At 26.9% G+C, this 25,460-nt stretch overlaps 2 protein-coding genes across 3 annotated transcripts; both read right to left on the reverse strand.

Annotated features, from left to right (window-relative positions):
- Window positions 1–1,642: 1,642 nt before the first annotated feature.
- On the reverse strand, window positions 1,643–2,671 carry LOC100789191 (oleosin Ara h 14.0103). Its single transcript, XM_003524507.3, has one exon. It carries the CDS (start codon window positions 2,388–2,390, stop codon window positions 1,845–1,847), a length of 546 nt encoding a protein of 181 aa, XP_003524555.1. The 5' UTR covers window positions 2,391–2,671; the 3' UTR covers window positions 1,643–1,844.
- Window positions 2,672–20,941: 18,270 nt separating this feature from the next.
- On the reverse strand, window positions 20,942–23,008 carry LBD20 (LBD domain-containing transcription factor). Of its 2 annotated transcripts, none has more exons than XM_006579713.3 (2): window positions 22,759–23,008; window positions 20,942–21,781 (listed from the first exon to the last, which is right to left on the reverse strand). In XM_006579713.3, exon 2 carries the CDS (start codon window positions 21,767–21,769, stop codon window positions 21,257–21,259), a length of 513 nt encoding a protein of 170 aa, XP_006579776.1. In that variant the 5' UTR covers window positions 21,770–21,781; window positions 22,759–23,008; the 3' UTR covers window positions 20,942–21,256. The 2 variants fall into 2 exon arrangements, with proteins under 2 accessions (XP_006579776.1, XP_014630864.1); XM_014775378.2 differs by having other exon boundaries at window positions 21,115–21,800.
- Window positions 23,009–25,460: the final 2,452 nt, after the last annotated feature.

Genomic DNA, 25,460 nt, shown 5'->3' on the forward strand with positions numbered 1-25,460 from the left:
CTACTTCTAAAGATAATTTTCAAATACTTATAATTTAATAAGATAATATTTTTAATTATTAATTAACTTTTCAGTTAATTTTATTAAACATAACCTAAGATAGAAAAAAAAATACCCTAAGTTATGTATGTAAAAAATATTTGTTAAGAAATATCAATTCTTTAAATAATATATATCAATATTTAAAAAAATTAACCTAAAACTTAACCTTACTCTCAACTAAGAAATACTCTGGGTTGGCCTTATTCATTTTTTATGAGCATCAATGGAGGACCTACAGTCACGTGAGCATGTACACTTGCACCCTCATTTTTTAAAATTCATCAAATTTATAAATAAAATCTTATATTTTTATATTTTATTTTATCTATATTTATATAATTAAATCCAGTTATTTTAGTTTTTATAATTTGTATCCAATCATGTCTCAACACAATTTCACATATAATCATGATCATAAACATGTTCTTCATTACTCAACTTCTAACTTTATATAATAATTTCATTGAGAAATAAAATTTATTTTGGCAATTCTACATTTTGAAAAGGTTAATTTTCAACTCTAGATTAACATATGCCCTTAGAATTTTATACTTTCGTATCAAATATAAGAAAATAAAATATTTTTCTTGGTTTTAAATGTAATTTTTTGTTAATTTAATTTTATTTAATGTTATTATCTTTAGAACACTTTGTTTTGAGGTTTTAGTTCGTGTTTTTATTTCTAATATCAAGTTTTAATGAAGGATTAGTTAGGAAAAAATATCTTTCTATCTAAAATTAATGTAATTAAACATAGGTAATTTTTTTAGTTAGCTTAAATCAATTTTTTTTCTTATATTTGTAATCGGACGGAATATATAATTACGTCTCTCGTGAAGGCACTCAAACTAACTTCGGCACTTGTACCAAAAAAACTATACTTCAGCATAAATAAATAAATCTTTGAATTAATCTTTACAATATTACAACTTTGACATATTAGATTTATAAACTTCATTGTTTTTTGTGTGTGTATGAATCGGCGATATTCTTCTAGTTAGAAACTAATCCCTTGACATAAAATAATCAAAATAAATCTTAAAAAAATCTACTATTTATCAACTGTTAGATCTTGTTGGTTATATAAACTTTATTTTTAACTTAAAAAACTTAATGTCACCACATTCGTCCAAATTAAAAACTAAGTTAAAAAAACAAAATAAATTCATTTGAGTGATTCAGTGACAAAAATCTTTTAAAAAAAATTAATGTACTAGTAAACCGATATTTGAAAGATTTATTAAAAAAAAAAAAACCTTTTTCAATAGTTTGCAAGAGTTTTTTATTTCCCCCAGATGTGAAAATCACAGAGAATCTTTTACACACGCACTCCTCTTATATATCTTTGGTCAAATTAGAGCCTCCACCATCAAACATGGGTGTGGCATATATGGATCATGCATGCTACATCTATATGTATTTCTTCCCACTCAAAACTCCCTACCTCATTCAATTCAGAAATGGGGAATATTAATTAATTAATCGCAATAATAAAAAAATTAACTATCAAATCGAAGTCAATTAATGTCAAATCTGCATAGTGTCGATCCACGAGGGAGATCAGCTAGAGAGGCATCTAAACAATAAATAAAGAGATTAATTGAACCCAAAAGAAAAATGCATTAATATTACTGATTACACGTACATGAGCAAATACAGAAAGTGACACAACATGGAACACTGAAAATGGAACTCCTCCAAAGTCCAAAACACACGTACCAAAGGTTAATTACATACTAGTATATCTCACAAGTCATACATAAGCGATATAAATTGAAACCATTTTCTTGTCTCATGATAACTCAATGCACTGTCATCCTTGTTGTTCCCTGGGCATGATGTGCCCTTGTCTGAATGTCTTGCCCAACCTCCTTCGTCTTCTGCCCCACGTACTCCGCCATGTCCGCCACGTGCCGCTTCGCTTGCTCCGGCAGCACCGTCATCATCGTCGTCCCCCGTGGCATCTGCCGGAGATAGTTCACCACCCACGAGAACAACACGAGCCCCGCCAGCCCGCACGCCCCCGCCGCCAGCACCGCGGTCACCGCCATTCCTATGGCGAAGGCGGCGGGGACCAGCAGCGGGCTGAAGAAGATGAAGAGCGGCGTCGCCACCGCCAGCCCCAAGAGGCTGGCGATGAGCGAGATGCCGGAGAGGAGGAGCAGCATTGCACCAAGGGGAACGCCGGCGAGGAGAGCTAGGAGTTGGGAACCCGTGAGGGACATCTCCGGGATGAGGTTCAGAATGCCGCTGCCACCTTCCCCGCCATGGTGTTGTGGGGTGTGTGTTGTGGTTGCGTGGACTTGCACATGCTGGGGTTGTTGTTGTTGTGAACGTACTTCAGCCATTGTGATGATGCAGAGAAGAAGAAGATGATGATGAAGCTTTTTTTGGTTTGCGGTGAATTGAGATTTAAGTGATGGAAGAGATTAATATTGGTACTCAGTGCATACGTGTGGGGTTGAAGTAGTGGCGGTGATGTTTCATAGAAATGTGGAGTTTCGGGGTGTTGACACGTGCATGTAATATGCTGAGTTGGGGGTTTGCATGAGGAACAAGTTTCAAGTTCGCCATGGTTACATGCATATAACATATAACCATGCTTACATAAATATAAATATTGTGAGAAAATATGTTGGTGGAAGTAATATTTTGAATATTGTTTCCTGGACTTTCTGTGACTATTATGTTTTTTCGTTTCTTACTTCTCTCTCTTTAAGGAGAATATTGTTTGGGAAAATGTTTGGTGGATATCTAATATTGTATTTAATATTTAGAAAGAGAGTAAAAATAAAAAATAAAAATATGATACAAGTGATTATAGGAAGAAAGAGATAAAAAAATATATTAATGGGATATATAAAATTATGAATGATTATATTCTTAGACACCCATATATTACTCTATATTCAGAGAGAAAAAAGCATAATATATATATATATATATATATAATAAATATTTAATGTGAAAAAATAGAGATAAAAATAAATAAAAGGTGTGAATAACGTTATATACTATTAGTTACACTTCTTTTATAAAACAATCGTATATGAAACACATTTACACATTAAATGTGGACACTTGTTAGCGAATATTATTCAAAATTTTCTTTACATTAGTTGTGAGAATCTTGCCCTTTTTCTTAAATCCAATCATGTTAATTAGTCTGTTATTAATCTATTAAGAGAGAAAGAAGTAAAATAATAATAATAAAATAGATTATATAATATGATTAAAAGAAAAATGAGATGTTAAATGACTATTGATAAAATTAAGGTGTCCGTATACGAATTTTATAAATTTTTATATAATTGATGATTATTGTTGAAAGGTAAATGTTATTAACACTCTTTTTTTTAAATATATTCTTTTTTTGGTTGAATTTATTAAAAATTACAATAAATTCAACAAATTTAAGAGAGAAATCTCACTTTTTATTAATAAATTTTTATCTTCATCGATTTTATAATTTTCATTAAATTTGACTAATAATAAAATACTCATGAAAAAAATGTTAAAAAAGATGTTACCAATATTCTTCTTGTTAAGATTCTCCGGTTGACAATGAATGGAAAAGTTATGTGCAAAATAAATGAATAATAACAAAAGAAGGGGAGTTTTTAAAACTTGGGCTTGGATTTTAGTCGTTTAGGAGAGGTTGGCATTGTCACATTACTATGCTTTGCAAAAATGTTGTGTTGTGAGAATTGCACAAAAACAGGTGAGAATATATTGTTGGAATTTTAGGAGATCCTTATAAAATATCAATAACTATTAAGAACATATTACATTAGATTATGAGAAAGAATTTTAGGAATACCTGAATCCATAATGATTGATCAACAAACTTAGCGGAATCTAAAGTCGTAGGTAACCGGTGGCTTCATGGTTCTTCCTCAATTATAATCTCTTTATTTCTTAATAAGATCTTCGTAACTCTTGAGATGCGGAGAAGAAACAATACACTCAATGACATAGGTCAATATGGATAAGCAACATGAAAATTACATGCAATGTGATCTGAGTCATGCCTATTTCCAATTAGTCCAAACTTTATTTTTTATAGAGATCAATCCAAACACAACATAAATATTGCAAACAAAACAAGCTTATAATGAAATGATTAACTTGAACTTTATTTCTACAAAAAATTCAAATAACAAAATATTTGTAAATTATAAGATATAGAACATAAGTAAGACTCTTACTCAACTAAGGTACTATCAGAAATTACACCCATATGAGCATTGTGCTCATGAAAAACTTAAGTGTCATATCTCTAGTAAGTGGATCAGCTAGCATGAAATGAGTCCTTATATGTTCTATACAAATCTATATTTTCTAAATTCTTTATTTAACAACCAAATAATGTATGTTAACAAACTTTTACTTAGTTGAATCCTTAATAAGACCGCTAAGATATTGTCTCAATAAACACCTGATGGCTAGTTAATGTTGGTGACAACAGACAAGTCAATTATAATAATTTAGCAATCAAGTATGATGTCTCATAGCAAAATATTAACTCCACCAACATGGTTAAATGTGGATCTTTATGTAAAGTGATTGCTATTAAGACATTCTGAAAAAATCGAAATCGGAATACCCAATGATCTCTAAACTTCTAAACTTTCGATATGAAAACATATAGTTTCTTGTTCTCTTCAATTAACGCATAATGCACTTTACTACTTTCTAGTGTTACATACCAAGATTACTCATATATCACCTTAGGACTCCCACAAAAAAAAAATATTTTAGGACAATAAAAAAAATAAACTTAAGCATACATGATAAATTATAATATAATTACTTTGTAACAATAAATTGTATGATGATAGTAGGATGTCATCAACGTACAATACCAAAACAATAAATTTATTCCCACTAAACCTTTGGCATACACAAATTTACCTCAACACCATAAGAGACAATCTTGATGAATTTTGTAATACTATAGACAAGAGACTTGTTTAAAAGCATAAATGGATTTCTTTAATTTGCATACCATAGACTTTAGATCATCTTAAACAAGATTTTTTGGTTGTACCGTATAAATTGTTTCATCAATGTTTCTATTTAGAAACGTAATCTTTACATTCATCTATGCAAAACAATTATCAAAATGATCTACAGTGTCATTGTAGTCCTAAGAAAGTCTCTCTAAGAAATCAGAGCGAAAGTTTCTTTGTGATTCATGTCTTCCTTCTTATAAAACTTTTGACGACAAGACAATCTTTATATATCTCAAAATTACCCATTGAATCCCTTTCAACTATAGATATTTATCTCCAACTTATGGGTTTCACACTTTCAAGCAATTTGACGATATTCCAAATGTCATGTTCAACCATCGGTTTTATTACATCATTTATAGCATCAATCCACTTGAGAGTTAGAACACAACATGACTTGACTAAGGTCAATTAGACATTCTCAGTCAATCTAATGTCATATTCATGTTCTTAAAGAAATATGACATAATCATATCAAATTACATTTTTCCATTCTCTAGTGGATCTTCTTAATGACACTTCTTGAGATTATTGAGTTTGAATTTTAGGTGGTGCTTGAGAGACAATCTTAGTGTTGTCTTGTATTTTAATAATGTTAGGAGTAACATCATTATTTAATTACCATATCCGTTTCTTGAACAATGGTAAGTACAAAGGCTTATCTATTGTCAATAACATATTATTCTATAAAGACAACATTCCTTGTGTTTCCTTCCCCTCCAAACTCAATTTTCTCAATGAGTCTTGCATGTGTCAAACATGAACTTAAAATGGGATTGTAAAACTTATACATGCAAGAGCTTTAAATGTAACAAAAACAAAATTATAACTAATTATCTTTAAGTTCAACTTACCTTCATGCAGCCTATAAGACACACATCCCTAAATGTGTATATGCCTAATGTTGGAATTTCCCCGACTCATATCTATGGGGTAGTGACTACTTTAATTGGTACCCTAAAAGGATATAAATTACATTCTTTAATGTCTTTCCCCAAAGCGACTTTAGTATAGAAGAATTAAACTTCTTACCATATTTGTTCTGCAACTTTGTTCATGCTAGGTTTGTCTAACATTACATATTGTAAAAAAAAATCATAATTATTGAAGAAAAACACATGGAGGACTTCAAACGTTGTACCTTATGTCATATATACTATAGTAATCTCCACAGCCACATTTGACAATCTTAATTTTCTTTCTTTTTCTTAGTTGAAGTTCAACTTCATCTTTAAAAGACTAAATGTCTAGAGGCCAAAACTTCTCATAATTTAAATAAAGATGAATCATTTATGTAAGTAATAAAATACATTTTTTCATTCCATGAATCCATAAGGAATAGAACACAAATATATGCATGTATTAGTTCTAAGACATCTTTATTTCTTTCAGCACCTGAATTCTATTTTATTTGTTTATTTTCCCTTTATATACTCAATATAGACTATAAGGTCCAACCAATATAAAGGATCCAAAATTTTCTATAACACAAGCATCCAAATTCTCTATTAAGAGATATCACTTAAGCGCTTATGTTATAAAATAACAAAATTCTCATTTAATTTTAAGTTTTGTACCACCCAAAAAAAATTTTTGCAATAGAAATACTCAAATATCCATAAAAGAACTCATAACTTGCAACATTTGAATCACACGAGAGACTAACTTTATTATTTCTAATTGAACAAAAATAACTGAATTTGTCCAAATTAGAAATAAAATTTGGTTTAATAAATAGTTTAATATATGTCTCAACCAAATTCAAATGAAATTGAGTCTTTTAAAGCAACATAAAAGTTCTCATAGCTTCAACTATAACTTTATGTCATCACTCACATAAAAAAATCTTTCATTATCACTTGGCGGATGACTCCATAGGTAGCATCATATAGACATGCTTTTGTAAGTAGTAGAACCAAAATCTAGCCACTAGCATCCTTCGGTACAAAACGAAATTAACTTTAAAACAAACAAAAATGAGAAATTTACCATTTTCACACACTAAATAGTGTAAATGGGACCCTTTTTTTGTATGTTTCATCCTATAAAAGCAAAAAGGAAATTCCTTATCTTGTTCTCTTGTTTCTTATCTAGAAAAAAAATTATACAATATCTTCAACTCTGAACTGACTCCTCTCAAACTCTAAATTTTATACATGCAACTTTCAGATTTAAATAATATGAGTAATTTAAACCATAGTAGTAACAACAACAATAACAACAATTATTAAAGAAGAGAACAATAAATATACAATGCTCTGGTAAATTCTAAGACCCAAACAAGATACATAGCGCACCATTAATCCTCAATCTTTGGATTGAAAAAGACTAACTCTAAGTGGTACTTTCAACGCATTGATCAAACATTGTTGATAAGTCCTGTCAAACAAAGATTGTCTTTGGACATTCCATTGTTGACATGGAAAACTTATATGATGATTATTCCGATCAAATAATGATTGTCTTTGAACATTTCATTATTCACATGGAAAATCACACTATTTATAATCATCACATGTTTACCATTGCAAACATGTAATTATTCTGCCAAATTATGTCTTCCTTTGGGACGAGCACAATTCACATGAATAATTTTATGCAACATCCATGTAAATTCAATCAAATCAACTTACGCAACAGAAGTTACTTTGGCAACATGTTTCAATCAATTTAACCAAAAAATACAAGATAATTTAATATAATAAATGTGAGGTCTTAAAATTACGTAATTTTCACATATAATTTAGTTATATAAAAATATATATAACAGAATATGCAAATATTTTGCAGAACAGACTCATCACAAGATACTCAGCACAACATTAATTCATAGTCTTTGGACAGAGAAATTAATTTGTAATTGGTACTCTCAACGCAATGATCAAATATTGATAATAAATTCTGTCAAATCATAGTCTTTCTTTGGACCGACTATAATTCACATGAAAATACCTTATAATTGTCACACATTTATCATTACATATACAAAATTATTTGACCAAATTGTGTCTTTCTTTGGGCTGAACACAATTCGCATAAATAATTTTATACTAATATCTATACAATTCTAATTAAATTAATTTATGCAATAGAGATTACTTTGAAAATATATCATGTCAATCAATTTAATTAAAAATCACTAGATATGCAAATAAATGGGAAAGATCTGATACTGTTAAATTAACTTCAATCATGATAGCAAAAAATATAAAACATTAATTATTGCAAGTAAATATCATATCCTTAAATTATATTTAATGCTATCATTGATTTATACTTACAATACCACAAGCTTCTTTCTTTTGTTTTTTTTTGCTTAGAGCAGCCATAATTTTCCTTTTTTTTATTCTTAGAGGTTAAGCTTAAATAAGCACTTTCAAACGTGTCTTTTTATAGTCTTTCTTTCTCTTGCACACAATGAGATATAAACTCATTAATGGACTATTTGTCCTTCTGAGTGTTATAGCTCACTTTGAATTGCCCAAAGTGTACAGTAAGTGAGATCAAAACTAAATGCATGAGCAGTTCTTCACTAAGCTTTATCTTAAGTGCTTTCAGTTTTGATGTCAAGTTAGACATTTTCATTATGTACTCTTTTATATAACTTTCCCCTTCCTTTTTTAACAAAAAAAATAACAAATAAAAAAAAAACAAAAACTGCACACACAAAAAACTTCCTTATATATATTATGAACAATAACCATGAAGAGAAGTCGTTCGCAGATCCAAATAACGATGTTAAAAAAACAAAATACACCCGAATTTAAATCAAATATCTAATTTACCAACAATTAATATGTGTTGTTCCAAAAAAAAAACTTGGGTTCATATAACCAAAGCAATCCAGGTATAATTGGAATCAAATAATTTTAAATCCCAATGATCTAATAGTAATGACAGCTCTGATATCACTTGTTGAAATTTTAGGGGATCCTTATAAAATACCAATAATCACCAAGAACACATTACATTAGATTATCAGGAAGAGTTTTAGGAATACTTGAATCCATAATGATTGATCAACAAATGCAGCAGAATCTGAATCTATAGGTAACCGGTGGCTTCATGGTTCTTCCTCAACGGAAACCTCTTTATTCCTTAATAGAACTTTCCTAACTCTTAAGATGTGGAGAAAATAAATTATATGTGACGGCTCGGTATATTGGGGACTATAATCTTTTTATAGTGTGTTAACCTGATAGGATTTCCATTATCTCCCTAATGGGCCAACATTGACCTCTGCTCATTTAAGTCCATATCATTTGATTTGGTTGTCTAACAAATTCACTTAATTTGATCACCTAAAATAAAACTTACTAATAATAAATAATTGTTAAAATAGAAAATTCCAACAGATATTACTACTCATGCACTTTTTTTTTCATCTCAAATTTATAATATTTTTTTTATCATATCACCTGTCAAGTTTATTACCTTCTTTTATGGTTGTGCATGCATAGAAATTGATTCGAACCGATTTTGAACTATATCAAACTGAACTAATTTTACAACTAAATCGGTTTGATTAAATAAAATTGAATTGAAGACTTCTTTTTACTTTTTTCCTTTTCTTTCTCTCTCTTATTTTCACTTTGGGTGGATGAATATCATAACTCAAACAGGTGTATCTTTTGGGCTTGGGTTGTTCATCATTTCATGTATGTAGTCTCTGACATCAATAATGTCTCCATGTTTTCTTTTAGTTGTGTTACCTATCTCTTTTACTTTTTTTTTTTAAAAAAAAAACTATAACTTTTCCAAAGAAAATCATCGGATAAAATTTGTTGATTTAAATAATTATTTTGTCTTTAAAAAATAGAGAATATTTTTATTTTAATCTTTTAAAAAATTATTTTTTATTTTAATATTTTTATTATTTTAGTCCTACTATCAAGTAATAAAATAACATTAACTTATGATGGAATAATGATATTAGTAATTCAACCACTTAGACAAAACAATCCTGAGTACTTTTTTAATGTAAAATAAATTTTTAAAATTTACATCTATTAAAAAATGTATGATTATTGTGTTAGATTCTTAAATGATGTAACAAGTCAATATATTATTAACGTTATTGTTATATTATTAATTAATGTTATTACTTGAAAATAAAAATTAAAAAAAACTTAACAGGAATTAAAACAAATAAAAAAATCTTTAAATTACTAAAACAGTCCAAATATGCATGTTAGGAAGGAAGAATTCTTCACTCATCACTCAATTAACGTATTTCTGAATTGATGTCCATGTCCCACGATCGAAGACTTTTGCTCTTTTTGCATGTGCCAAACGTCTTTGGGCTTTGATTTTTTGCATATGTCTAGTGTCTCATCCATCAATCAGGAACAAAAAAGAAAAAAGAAAACGTGTTAAGGGACTCATGACACCATACCTACATATATAGAGGATAGTAGAAGGACTTAATTTTATGTTTGTTCTTGTTGAATTTGAGAAGAAAAGATTTAGGATTAAGTAATTTTTGGTTTATTTGTTTAAAAGGGAATTAGGAAGTAAAAGTTTGTTACTTCGGCTATATTTTGTTTCCTTTCATTTTATCAATGATTTTGGGTGGAAAGTACTTATAAAGTTTTGTTTAATAGTTAAATAACATTTTATAATATAAAAATTAAAAATAACAAGAAACATATTTTTTGTGTAAAAAGTAATAGTAGAGTAAAAGTGTTATTTATATAATTTATTTATTTATTTATTTTCACTCATCAAAACATAAGGATTTTTTTGCAGGACTCTTCTCTTTTTGTTTCTATTTATCCGGCTAACGCATTTTGTTCATTTTATTTCTATTATTTTAACCCAAACAAAGCCTAGAAAAACAAACTAAATAATATATTGGCAATAGTTAATTATGATTTTAGTCCCAGGATAAGAAATAAATTGACCGGTCTTAGTCCTAAGTTTTTCTCTGTCAATATTTTTTATCTATGCCGTTAAATATAATCATTAAGTGATCATCTGACAATAATTTTATTATTATTTAATAATATATAACGACAATTAATTTTCTAGCAGTTAAAAAATGCTTAATGAATGTCAAGAATGTGGTTAAAATATACTAAATAATTTTTTACAACTAAAAACCGCTTAACTTTCTATTCCCTCATCTTTTGGAATCAAACCCAGGAACAGTACAAAGCAAAGTAACGATAAAATAAATAAAAAAAATGAAAAGATCTATCTATTATAATGTCTGAAATTTTTTATTTATTATGTTAATAAAGGAAATGAACATTGCAACCCAGTGGCTCTTGATGAATTTCAGTGAAAGTATCCTCCTTTTTGTGGACAGATCAAGCTATTTTTTGGCACTGGTTTTGTTTGCCCCCTCTGGTTTTCTCTTCAACAACGTTTATGACTCTCCTTCATTGACAAGTAATCTGGGCTTTTTTATACCACATCTTTGTGCATGTTTGTTTTAATATTGGAGAATTGATTTTTAATTCAGAATTAATTTTAGATGAATTTTTACATGTTTGATTTTACGTTAAAGAAGAATTTAAAATTAATTATGGATTCAAAATTGATTGAGTTAAAATAACTTTTGAATAATTTCTTATTAGATCTCTAAAATCTGTTACTTAATTTTACTTCCGCAAGTATTTTGCAAACTCTTTGTGAATTGGTCGTGGTCTTCAACTTGATGTCTGGTTAGTTAATGGGTTTGTTCAAATTAAGATTTTAGATTTTTGAAATCTGACTGGTCCTCAAGGCACTTGAAAATTTTAGATTTAAAATCTTTAGATTTGTTCAGATCAAGCAAGAGGATGTCAACTTTTTAAGTTAAAAAAGAAACCAAATCTGATTTGTTGTGCAAATTTATGTGTTTTTGTTAAATTTGTTTGTGCATTTATATTTCAGATCTATTTTTTTTGTTTGTGTTAATCTGATTTTTTTTGTCTGGGATCAATTGAACGTGTGGAGTTAGATTAGATTTTTAGGTTCATGAATTTTCAAAATGAAACAACTTTTGAAAATTTTTAGCTGTTATAAAATTATTTAATCCTTATTAAAAGTAAAAAATTCATAAAAACATAGTTAATTCTATTTGTAAACTTTGGCGATTGATGGTGGCCCATTGATTTGAAATCGAATGGTGTGGACAAGACTTTGACCTATTTGGATCCAACAATCCTAAAATATTTGGAGTTAAATTAGATTAAGAGCTCAAAGGGATGTTTTCGTGTTGAGTCAAATTGGTAAAAGGAGATCCTGGCAAGAGATAAATTTACTTTTTTTTTCCTCAAATTCTTTTAAGCTTTGAAGATTTATTGGCGGGGATTGTTCATCCAAATTGAGAAAAAGTCAATTAAATAATATCGATAAAGAAAATTAATAATTGATATTTTAATTCATACATAATTGGATATATGTGTACATGTAATATTAATTATTGATTTTCTTATAGGCGAGTGAGATTTGTTTTACTTTCTAAAAGTTGGATAGGTACTTTTAGGATCAAAATTGGATTATTTGCATCACATTATAACTCAAGTTTAAATTTTATTGACACTGTTGTACTAAATAATTTTATTATCTCAAATGAAGATTAATATAGTAATGGTTGATTTTTGAATTTGAATTTTAGATAGGTAATAATGTTAAATATTGAAAAGAAAAATTTTGTTGTTGATAATAATTTTACTTGCTTGCAAGATTGTGTTTGTGGAGGATTTATGTAATTCCTACAAAAGAAGTACTTCTTATTTTAAAAATGAATTTTATATTAAGAATATTTTACATACAAAATTTAAAGTTTTTTTTTTTACCAAATCGTTCATCTAGAAAACATTATAATATAAATAAAATGCATAATTTTCATAATAAATATTGCCACATACAAAAAGACACATTTACCCAGCTAATTTATCACCATACAGAAAGCAAACTTTTTTTTATATAAATATTTGATTAGTACTAGTAGGCATACTGAGTGTTGCAAGGGAAACATTGGGTATCTTTTCCTTCCCAACATGTTTTCCTATTCTCTGGTCTCTACCTTCTCCAGATCTCTCCTTTTTATCCTCGAAATCTAGCTAAAGTTTTAACACTTGTGGACAAGAAAAATAAATTACCAACCATTAAACATGAACGGGAAGACTTAGAAGTTAGAACACCCTAACTTATTGAAAAGTCAAAGTCAGATTCAACTCAACAAACATAAAATATATATATATAATAATAAAAAAAAAAAAAAAAAAAAAAAATATATATATATAAATAAGTGACAGCCCAACAACAAAAGATTTACAACATTGGCTGATAGACAGCTGGGATGTAATTTTGGTTAAGATTCCTTTTTAAATTAATGGACATAAAGTTAGACAAATATATAAATCAAGTTCCACCTTTGAACATGTAATCAATCAGTTAAAAGACTTAAACAAAAAAAAAATATCATTTATAATATAATTTTATTCAGCTTGAATATAATTGTGATATCTAAAAATAATAATATATAAATCACACCTTAATAATAATAATAATAATAATAATAATAAAGGTCATGTAAAATTTTCCAGCACCTAGAAGCTTGATAACTCGAATGATATACTATAGAAATTTTCAGTTTAAGATTATAGATATCTCTTAAAAAAACAATTTTACTTAAATTAAAGTATGGTAAAGTTGTCTATTCGAGTATTTAGCCCATATCTAGGGTTGTTCACGGGTATGGATCATATGTGAATCCGAGTTGATCCAACCTAATTCGAATAATTTGGATTTGATCATTTATGTATTTTGATCAAATAAAATATTAATATTTTAATATATTGGGAATGACAAATATGGTAACAGGTACACTAATAGAATTAGAAACAAACACATTTGCATTTTAACACATTTGTAAGTATTGAAACTACTAGTGTTGGAATTTTTTAAGGTATTATTTTTAGGTACATTGTTTTTTTTATACCTTTTTCATATTTATTTTTTCTTCTATGTTTATAATACTAATAAATTATATTTTATTCATTTATTTCAGCAAATTTAGTTGCAACAAATCTAGTTGTAGTAAATTTAGTTGCAGCAAATTTATTGTAAGAAATTAGTTTGTAGAAATAGTTGTGATTGAGACTATTATAGTAAATCTCGTTCAAGAATATCTTGTTTTAATTTATATTAGTCTATTTTATAATATTGTGTTGATGGTATTAAATGAATCAATTTGATTACTTTTACATGTTTGATGATATTATGTTAATTGTATTGAATATTTGGATGAATCATGATATAAAATAATAATTCTAAGAAGAAGAAATCAAATTTAAATAGATAACTAGTTGTCCAAACCAAATCAAATGTTCATGAATGAGTTGGATTGAGTTGAGTTTCAAAAGAAAATTATGAAAACTAAGCTAACCAAGCCAATCAAATTTGATTGGGTTGGATTCAGCTTGGAACAATTTATTTATATAAATTAAATTAAACTAATAGTATAAGCAAGAATGGGATGTTTATTTCTTGAGAATTTAATAGCTTAATTAACAAAATTTGGCTTATCTCTGGCAGAAAAATTAACTCTAGTAATCTCATAATGGTATAGATGGTAAGAAATTTTAATGTACACTCTTCAATCCCACATAACTTAGCTTTGTCAAAATCATATTACTCACACAAGTTATGTATGTGCAACTGCTTATACCACTTGACCACCTATAAAAATGACAATACACGTTTCTTTTTTATTTTTGTGATATATACGTGTTTCTTTTATACAATTATCTATCTTTCATTGTCTAAACTGATTCATTTTAAAATTTAACACAACTCATTATATTATTTAATTATAAAGGAGGGAATGACGTTGGAGAAAGAAAAGCTATATATAAAAAATGAAGTGGTATTCATATTTGGTGTTTTAGTTTTAGCTAGACACATGTTAGCATATAGATTTTGCATATGATATGATAAAACAATAAACTCGATCTAGAAGAATATACTCTTAAAAAAATTTATCACATGCATCACATGATCTAAAATTTTTATTAATCAAAAGTAATCTTAAATATAAAATAAATAAGAAACTAAAAATTGATAAAACAATAACTATTTTTCAACAATAACAATAAACAAAAAAAAATAAAAGGAGTAAATTATTAATAGAAAATTAATAAAAGACTAAAAGTTGTATACAAGATTTTGAGAAACTAAAAATTGAAATTTAGAAAAATAAAGAGACTAAAAAATTAATTAAGTCATATTTATTTCATCCTCTTTCATACGTTTCTTAAAATAAATTTAATGTTATATTTGTAAAATTTTGTTTGTATATATACAGCATGGGTAAGAGAATTGGAAAAAGGAAAAAAAAAAAGGTTGTGCGAGTTTGTAGACTGGCTTTCTTATTTCATGCGTGAGTTTGTATACTGGTTTTCTTATTTTGTAGGACACGTACTATCATGTTTTTCTTACTTAGTATTAGGTTTGCATTATAGTAGACAATAATGCAAAATGTGTGTATTCATATTGTTTGTCGTACATAGATGAGAACTCCTTGTGCGTGATATATTTGTATCTTCATTAATAAAACCACTTGTGAATAGAAAAATAATAATAATAATAATAAAATTATTTAATTATTTTTGAAGTAATTTTTAAAATATATTTAATTATATTTTTAAAATAAATGAAGTAACTATACCTAATTATTTAATAATTTTCAATTAAAATGTTTAATTAATTGAGTATTTTTGCTATTATCTAATTTGATTTTTTTAATATGTATAAAAACTTTTTTGTTTCCCAAACGAACATGTTACACTAGAAGTGCTTATAAGATCCTTAGTTGTAACCAAAAATTGATTTTTTATCGTCACATTCAAATAAGTTACAAAATGCTATTATTTAAAAAGGTATTTTTTTTATCATTGTTGTAACCAAGCACATTTCAACTTTTTCTTATGTAAGAATTAATCTTTTAAAAATAAATCATTTTTTTATTATAAAAAACACATAGTTTAAGTAAAAAATATATATCCGAGTTGATCCAACCTAATTCGAATAATTTGGATTTGATCATTTATGTATTTTGATCAAATAAAATATTAATATTTTAATATATTGGGAATGACAAATATGGTAACAGGTACACTAATAGAATTAGAAACAAACACATTTGCATTTTAACACATTTGTAAGTATTGAAACTACTAGTGTTGGAATTTTTTAAGGTATTATTTTTAGGTACATTGTTTTTTTTATACCTTTTTCATATTTATTTTTTCTTCTATGTTTATAATACTAATAAATTATATTTTATTCATTTATTTCAGCAAATTTAGTTGCAACAAATCTAGTTGTAGTAAATTTAGTTGCAGCAAAATTTATTGTAAGAAATTAGTTTGTAGAAAATAGTTGTGATTGAGACTATTATAGTAAATCTCGTTCAAGAATATTTGTTTTAATTTGTATTAGTCTATTTTATAATATTTGTTGATGGTATTAAATGAATCAATTTGATTACTTTTACATTTGATAATATTATGTTAATTGTATTGAATATTTGGATGAATCATGATATAAAATAATAATTCTAAGAAGAAGAAATCAAATTTAAATAGATAACTAGTTGGTCCAAACCAAATCAAATTGTTCATGAATGAGTTGGATTGAGTTGAGTTTCAAAAGAAAATTATGAAAACTAAGCTAAACCAAGCCAATCAAATTTGATTGGGTTGGATTCAGCTTGGAACAATTTATTTATATAAATTAAATTAAACTAATAGTATAAGCAAGAATGGGATGTTTATTTCTTGAGAATTTAATAGCTTAATTAACAAAATTTGGCTTATCTCTGGCAGAAAAATTAACTCTAGTAATCTCATAATGGTATAGATGGTAAGAAATTTTAATGTACACTCTTCAATCCCACATAACTTAGCTTTGTCAAAATCATATTACTCACACAAGTTATGTATGTGCAACTGCTTATACCACTTGACCACCTATAAAAATGACAATACACGTTTCTTTTTTATTTTTGTGATATATACGTGTTTCTTTTATACAATTATCTATCTTTCATTGTCTAAACTGATTCATTTTAAAATTTAACACAACTCATTATATTATTTAATTATAAAGGAGGGAATGACGTTGGAGAAAGAAAAGCTATATATAAAAAATGAAGTGGTATTCATATTTGGTGTTTTAGTTTTAGCTAGACACATGTTAGCATATAGATTTTGCATATGATATGATAAAAACAATAAACTCGATCTAGAAGAATATACTCTTAAAAAAATTTATCACATGCATCACATGATCTAAAATTTTTATTAATCAAAAGTAATCTTAAATATAAAATAAATAAGAAACTAAAAATTGATAAAACAATAACTATTTTTCAACAATAACAATAAACAAAAAAAAATAAAAGGAGTAAAATTATTAATAGAAAATTAATAAAAGACTAAAAGTTGTATACAAGATTTTGAGAAACTAAAAATTGAAATTTAGAAAAATAAAGAGACTAAAAAATTAATTAAGTCATATTTATTTCATCCTCTTTCATACGTTTCTTAAAATAAATTTAATGTTATATTTGTAAAATTTTGTTTGTATATATACAGCATGGGTAAGAGAATTGGAAAAAGGAAAAAAAAAAAAGGTTGTGCGAGTTTGTAGACTGGCTTTCTTATTTCATGCGTGAGTTTGTATACTGGTTTTCTTATTTTGTAGGACACGTACTATCATGTTTTTCTTACTTAGTATTAGGTTTGCATTATAGTAGACAATAATGCAAAATGTGTGTATTCATATTGTTTGTCGTACATAGATGAGAACTCCTTGTGCGTGATATATTTGTATCTTCATTAATAAAACCACTTGTGAATAGAAAAATAATAATAATAATAATAAAATTATTTAATTATTTTTGAAGTAATTTTTAAAATATATTTAATTATATTTTTAAAATAAATGAAGTAACTATACCTAATTATTTAATAATTTTCAATTAAAATGTTTAATTAATTGAGTATTTTTGCTATTATCTAATTTGATTTTTTTAATATGTATAAAAACTTTTTTGTTTCCCAAACGAACATGTTACACTAGAAGTGCTTATAAGATCCTTAGTTGTAACCAAAAAATTGATTTTTTATCGTCACATTCAAATAAGTTACAAAATGCTATTATTTAAAAAGGTATTTTTTTTATCATTGTTGTAACCAAGCACATTTCAACTTTTTCTTATGTAAGAATTAATCTTTTAAAAATAAATCATTTTTTTATTATAAAAAACACATAGTTTAAGTAAAAAATATATATTAATATTTAATGAATAAAGTGACACCTCTTATGATTTTAAAGCTCATTAACAATACATCATTAAATCATGACTTAATTATTATTTTACTTTTTCAATTTGGAGTTATAATTATTTTAGTCCTCCAAATTAATTTTTTTTAGTCTCTGAATTGTTCTCCTTCCCATAGATGCATGCCAAATAAAAACTAATAAATTAACATTTGTAGTGGTTTTAAAATGCAAAATCTTTGGAGACTAAAAAATAAAAATCAAATTCTAACAACCAAAAAATCATCACAAATTACTAATTTTTTATTTTTTATTTAACACACACTCATGGGAGGGACTAAAAATAATAATTTTTAAAATTCAGAAACTAAAATAAAAAAAATGGTGGATTAAAAAAACAAAACTTAAATTGAGCATAAAAATTAAACTCCTAATATATCCATCCATACGCATGTTGCCCGTCATAAAAAATAGTAGTATTTAGATTTTAGACTAGGGACGTATAAAAGAGGGTAGTCTATATATTTCTTTCATGAGAATGTAAATAAGTTTGATATTGTTATTTAATAATAAGTTATGATTATGATAAACTTGAAAATTTTCACTAGAATCATTGATACGAACAAACTAAGCGCAAGAAATGCTAAAGAAAGTTCCCCGATATAGCAGCAAGATGCACGTTACTTGTCCCAGTGGGTTGAAACTTGAATGACCCAATTGTGATCACATGCGTGAACAAGAACACAACAATCCCCTTCGTGGCTTCTGTGCATACTTCAATATTCAAATATGGAATTAATTGCTTTATTCGCCAAAACATCTCCCACTGTTAACCACTAACCTTAACTTATCAATTAAAATTTATAAAACATTTAATATAAAAATCATAAATTACATCATTTTATATATTTCTAATAAAAATATTTTTCCATTTAATTTTCTAACTAATGTCTTTAGGAGATTGATTAATATTTTTGTCTGATAGTAATAATATTCTCTTTCTTCAATAATCCTGTTTTAGAAAAAGGCAAATTAATTAAAAGACATGCATAAGGAAAGTCAACACGTAACAGTTTCACTTTCTTTGACCAGCATAGGAGTGAATGATACGTCGGCAAATTATGTACAGTAAAGCGCAGAAACAATGTCATATACCCATGCCACCACTAATATTAGTTCACATTAAGCTTCTATGTTTAGGGAAAAGATTTGGAAAAGGGAAACACGACATGGGAGGGAGGTAATATATATATAAATAATTATTACATTATTTTTAATTGAATATTATTTTTTAAAAATTTATTGTTGAATTGAATTTTTTTCTCATATAGATTATATGTAAAATTTTATATTAATAAAAAATTATTTATTAACTGATTCATATATATTAAAGTTAATATAATATAAATATTTTAAAATATATTAAAATATAAATCATTTAATTATTTTTTTTACTGTTTAATTATGAGAAAATTTGATATAAATGATTTTAATAATATATAAATATAATTCAATGATTGAATCAATAAAAATTATATTATATATAAGTTATAAAAATAATATAATAATTTCAATATTACACCGATAAAAACTTCTCTATAACACTTTAAAAGAAGTACATATTGTGAGAGAATGACTTTTTTTGTTACATATAATTATACATAGTCACTTAAATAACTTATGTTTTAGTTAATTTTGATCATTTAGAATATAATTTAATGGCTAATATTTGTTCTTTCCATTCTCACATAAAAATTGCATTCAATTTTCATATTTTATAAAGAAAACATTAAATAACAAGTAAATATATTTAAGACAAATGCTAATTAATTAAGAAACTTAGAGGATAAATATTTTTATTGAGAGATAAAAAATTATATTGTCTATGATCATTTTTGTATTCTCTCATGATTTTCACACTAATTTTGTTTGTTTTTAATTGATGTCTTAATGTTCCTGATTAGCAAGATTCTATATTTAATTACTATCTTTAAAACATAAAAAATTAACACTAAATTTAAAATTATTCCCTGTTCTCTTGTAGGCTATATATGTAGCCTTTATATATGGATATAGTTTAACTTATATAATTAATTAACGAGTAAAAGGCACATGCTGCGTAGCTAGGCTAGATATCTATTGAAGGGCATTTTGAGATCTTCACCTAAAGAATAAATAGGAATAATATATATAAGTAGGTACATGGAAACTGGAGTGCATGCTTGAAAAGGTAGTTGGCATTATATAATATATATTGAAAGAATATCAAAATATTAAATAAAAAGGAGACCAATAAGCTAGATTCCATTTGGCTAGCTAACACCCCAGCCTTAAAAATAAGTCAGTGGGTATGTGGCTTGTAATGCGTGGGGGCCATTTTGGAGATAATTTAATTTTCTCATAAAAGAAAAATATAGTGGGATATCAATTAGTGATCAAAATTAAATAACACACATGTATCGGTATCCCTGCCAATGACAATAAGGCATGATAAGTTTTCATTTATCGGTTTGGTAAGATAAGAGAGAAGTTCATTTATCAGTTTAATATATTCAGATAGGATTGTCTGACAATAACACATCGGTATCTTAGGATATTAATTAAAAAATTAAAAAGTATAAATTTTTATTATAAAAATCATAAAAAAATTATAAATAACATAATTTATATTTCAATATTTTTTTAATTTTTAATGAATATCTTAAAGAATACTGATTACACTGAGCATAATATATATATATATATATATATATAATATTATATTCATATTGGCAGGAATATATACACGGAATAAGACCCCCTTGATCCAATACTTTACAATAAGAAAACCCTAAATGGGTAACTTGAAATTTAATACGTGACTATACACATCATAATTGATGCATATATAGGGAGGGTTGAAAATGAACCACATACTCTTATATATCGCCTCTGGGGTAACCATTACTATTTCCACAAGGATCATTGTTCCAATTAGAAGGATAATAGAAACCATGAGAGTGAGCAAGTGAGGAACCACCACCTCCTCCATCATCACTCATCCTTCTCCCTCCATGATGAGTAGTGGTGTTTGGAATTTCATTGCAAGCACTATAGCGGATCAAATCAGCGTTTGTGGCATCAAGTTCCTTTTGGAGCCTAAGGACTTGCTTTTGGAGCACTGAAATGGCCCCAACACAACCATACACTGGATCTTTGATCCTTGCTTCGGCTTCATAGGCCAGAGAGTTCACAGCATCCTCTCTTTGATGGGGTTGCACCTCATTGAGGAGTTTGCTCACGTTGCTTGCACCAAATATCTTGTGAACATTTGCAAATTTATGTGGCTCTTCTGGTGGGAAATATGGGGCAAAAATGCAATCCGGCATGCACTTCCTTCTCAAAAACTTGCAGGCTGCACATGGAGAATTGGAGTAGCTAGAAGAGGCCATGATCTTCGAACACTGCCCCCAACACTTTACACTAATCAATTACCAAACAACTACTTAATTACAAACTCTATGTATATAGTACTCAATTTTTAACCTTAACTATTCTAAATGATCATATATACATGTTTGTGTTTTCCCAAATTGTTTTACGGAATTTCATATATATAGATATATAGATAATTACATAGATAAATAGATTGATTGACCACACTCTTGTGAGCTTGAATTAATTACAGTAATTAATAGTCTTATTTTGGAACTTAATTGATCTCTCCCATATATAAACACATCTAATTGAACTTAGGGTTACGGAGACTTTGCCCTGCTTATTAAAGTACTTTACTACTGCTATACTTTTTGAACTTTTTTTTAAAACTTTTTTGTGCCCAAGAAGTCTTCATTGAAACCGAGTACATTCACATATTCTCAGTACCCAGAACCCTTTTGTTTTCTTTTCCTTTTTTGTACAGAAGATGGGAGGAAACTAAAAAGAAAAAGAAAAGATATGATATGATATGCGCCACAATTTTATAATTAATTGTGCTTAATTAGTTTCATTTCAAGTTCAATCTGCACATATTTTTTTTCCTTAACCTGTTTTTCTCTCCCTCTTAATTTTTCTTTTTCAATATGTTCCTCTAGCCTTATATATTGTGATGCTCAATTGGAAATGGCTACAACGGCAAGAAAAAGGTACACCAACCAAGTAGCTTTTGTTAATGGTGGATTGTACATATGGATTTTTCTCAATTTTCAACTCTTTCTGTTGGATGTTACACCAATTACCCAGAATTTCATACCTTTCCAACAATTACAAAAACCAAAAACCCTGATCCAACCTTAGAACACTAATAATTTATTAGGCAAAGTTCCAAAGATAAAACAAGAAAAAAGAGAGGTAGTTAATTCGAAAAAAAAAGTATAGCTGGTGAAGCTAGCTAGGTTTCTTTGAACAAATTAACAATATAATATGTAATTTGGATCATTACCTTAATGTTGCAGGCTTGCTCTTTCAAGATCCGTTAATTCTTTAATATTTGGCTGTGAAATAGTATGCCACCTAACTGAGAGAGATTTTTCTCGAGAGTATTGGATGTGAGAGTTCAAGGAGGAACCCTAGTTAGTTGCTAGACAAGATGAGAGAAACCCGCAAATTAATAGTGAGACAACTGATAAACGACATGAGGGCATAGTGAGGCAAAGAACATTTCCGGTGAGAAAGAAATGAAAAAGCAACCAAAATGGGGCAACAAAGTGAAAAAGAATGACTATGACAAAACCTTTATAATGATATAATAATGTCAAACACTGTGCAAGAATATCCAATCTTAACTTGCGATATAATCCACCCCATTGACTATATACATAGAGTAAATATATAGGTTATCTGTATACAGTGTAAATATATTTTATATTATTGTTTTTTTTTATATAATGATTATATTAAGTTTCAAATTTACGATCTTGTGCATATTAATTACCTCAAATCCTCCATCACTTAGCCGATTCTAGCGATTTTTTTCCATTATAGTTTAATAACAAATAGTTATCTATAATAAGTTTATATTTTGACATGCAAATTAAAGACATGTTTTAATTTAAAGAAAAGACTGAAATTGTAAAGTATATTAAATTATAAAGGAGTAAATGTGAATACATTTTTTATGAAGATTAAAACTAAAATTGGTAAGAAAAAAAAAGTACGAAACTCGATATAATAAAGATTAAAGTGAGATTTATCGTCCAGTCCTATATATCCTGTATATACTCGAATCTAAATTGATTTTTAATGAAGGATAAGTACTTTAAATTTCATGAATAATCGAATCAAAGGATCCAACACAAAAACATAAGGTGCTGACACTTTTCCACGATGTTTCAGTTTTGAAGCATTTTTCGTTCCCCCGTAACTTTTATACAGGTTAATTTTATTTTTTTGAAGGCTTATATAGGTTATCTATGTTCCCTAATTTGATTAAAATCAAAAGTCATAAAAAGAAGAAGGGGTGTATAATTATTAATGTGAAACTGTGAAAGTCGGCAGGTTAAACCTAGTCTAATCCCTTGTTTTGTCAACTGTCAAATTATATTTTTGGGACTCTGATCGATCATTGCCGGATAAACAAATCATATAAATTTAGAGACTTGGTACGTAATTAGATAAAATCATAGAAATTTAGGTCAATTCATACAGAATTATTCGTTTAATTGTTAGTCGAACTTAAGTTTTGGATATGTGTTTTAGTATAATTTTAATTATTAATTAATAATTATAAAATTTTAATTATATACATACATTATATAAAAAAGAAACTAAATGTGATATATTAAATCTGATAATCGTAACATTAATTATAAAATTCATAATAAGATAATTGTTAATTTTTTTACATAAATAAGAAGTTTTATCCCGTATAGTACTTAAAAAATAATAATTTTTTGTGTGAACCAAATATCTATTCATTGAAAGTCAAGGACTAATTATCTAATATATTTAAAGGAATGATATATTTTAATATTTTTTTTCATATGCACAGGCTAAAAATTAAACTTATAATCATATATGTTTAAGAGATAAAATTATTTATTAATTATGTCATATCATGTCTAATGCTTTTAAGATTTAGCTAATTTAAATTAAATAGAAATAAAGTAAATAATCACGATCATTAACAAAAAAAATAATAAATGATATTTTAACATGTAGGATTTGTTAATGTAAAATCGATCGTTGATATTCTCATAAACTATATATTGACATTACTCACTTTATTTTCTATTGCTCATTTTAGAGGAGTTGGATACATAATACTATCCTATTTAAGGAAGAATGTTCCAGATAGAAAATATGTGTAGTTTTTTAATTTGTAGAAATCCAACTTAGATACCAAAAGATCAATTAAGAGTATTTTTGGTAGGATCTCATAATATGTAACGAGATGGTGGGGCTTGACACTCCTTGTAACAAACTCCAACCTTTATGTTTTTTAATAATATGAAAATCTATTTGTAGTGTTAAAAAAAAAAAAGAGTAACTTTCGTAGTTGTGGAACTGGTGTTCATTTGTGCTTTCGTGTTTGAATCTAATCTTTCTAGCTACACTTTAGTTGAAATTTATTCACGTTTGATTATATATTGTTATATATAATAATTTTTATTTTTAAAATAATTATGTTAAATATGATTTTCAAGAGCATTTATTTTTAATATGAAATTGTTTCAATTTAATTAATAATATCAAGTTAAAATTCTAAACATACAATTAACTATCTTAAATACTTAGAGGAATACATGATTTTGTCCTCCATAATCATGTTTATCCTATTAGAATAAAATTGTCCTCCATAAAAATGTGATCTGTAAAAAAAAAATGATTGACATTATATTTAGATCCATATGCATAACAATTATTAAACTTATCTTTCTATAATAAAGTATAAGTATATTTTGATGATAAAATGTGTTGGCATAAATATGTTAGTGCACCACTATCTATGTGGCAAAACCAAAAAATACTATTCTTTTTGGTTTGATACTTTGATGCACAGATGACAGATCAATTAATAAGAAAAAAAAAAAGAAACAGGAAATAAAGAAAAAGTAAATGATTAAGTGTATGTTTGAATTTTAGTTCAAAATGCGGTAAACAAATTTCAAAATAATTCTAATAGTTCACAAATTCAGTTTTGCA

Source organism: Glycine max, chromosome 5 (assembly GCF_000004515.6).
Source record: "Glycine max cultivar Williams 82 chromosome 5, Glycine_max_v4.0, whole genome shotgun sequence".
Lineage (NCBI taxonomy): Eukaryota > Viridiplantae > Streptophyta > Magnoliopsida > Fabales > Fabaceae > Glycine > Glycine max.

Coding starts and splice junctions, on each gene's coding strand:
- LOC100789191 (XM_003524507.3), bottom strand. CDS start 2,390: ATGGCTGAAGTACGTTCACAACAACAACAACCCCAGCATGTGCAAGTC.
- LBD20 (XM_006579713.3), bottom strand. CDS start 21,769: ATGGCCTCTTCTAGCTACTCCAATTCTCCATGTGCAGCCTGCAAGTTT.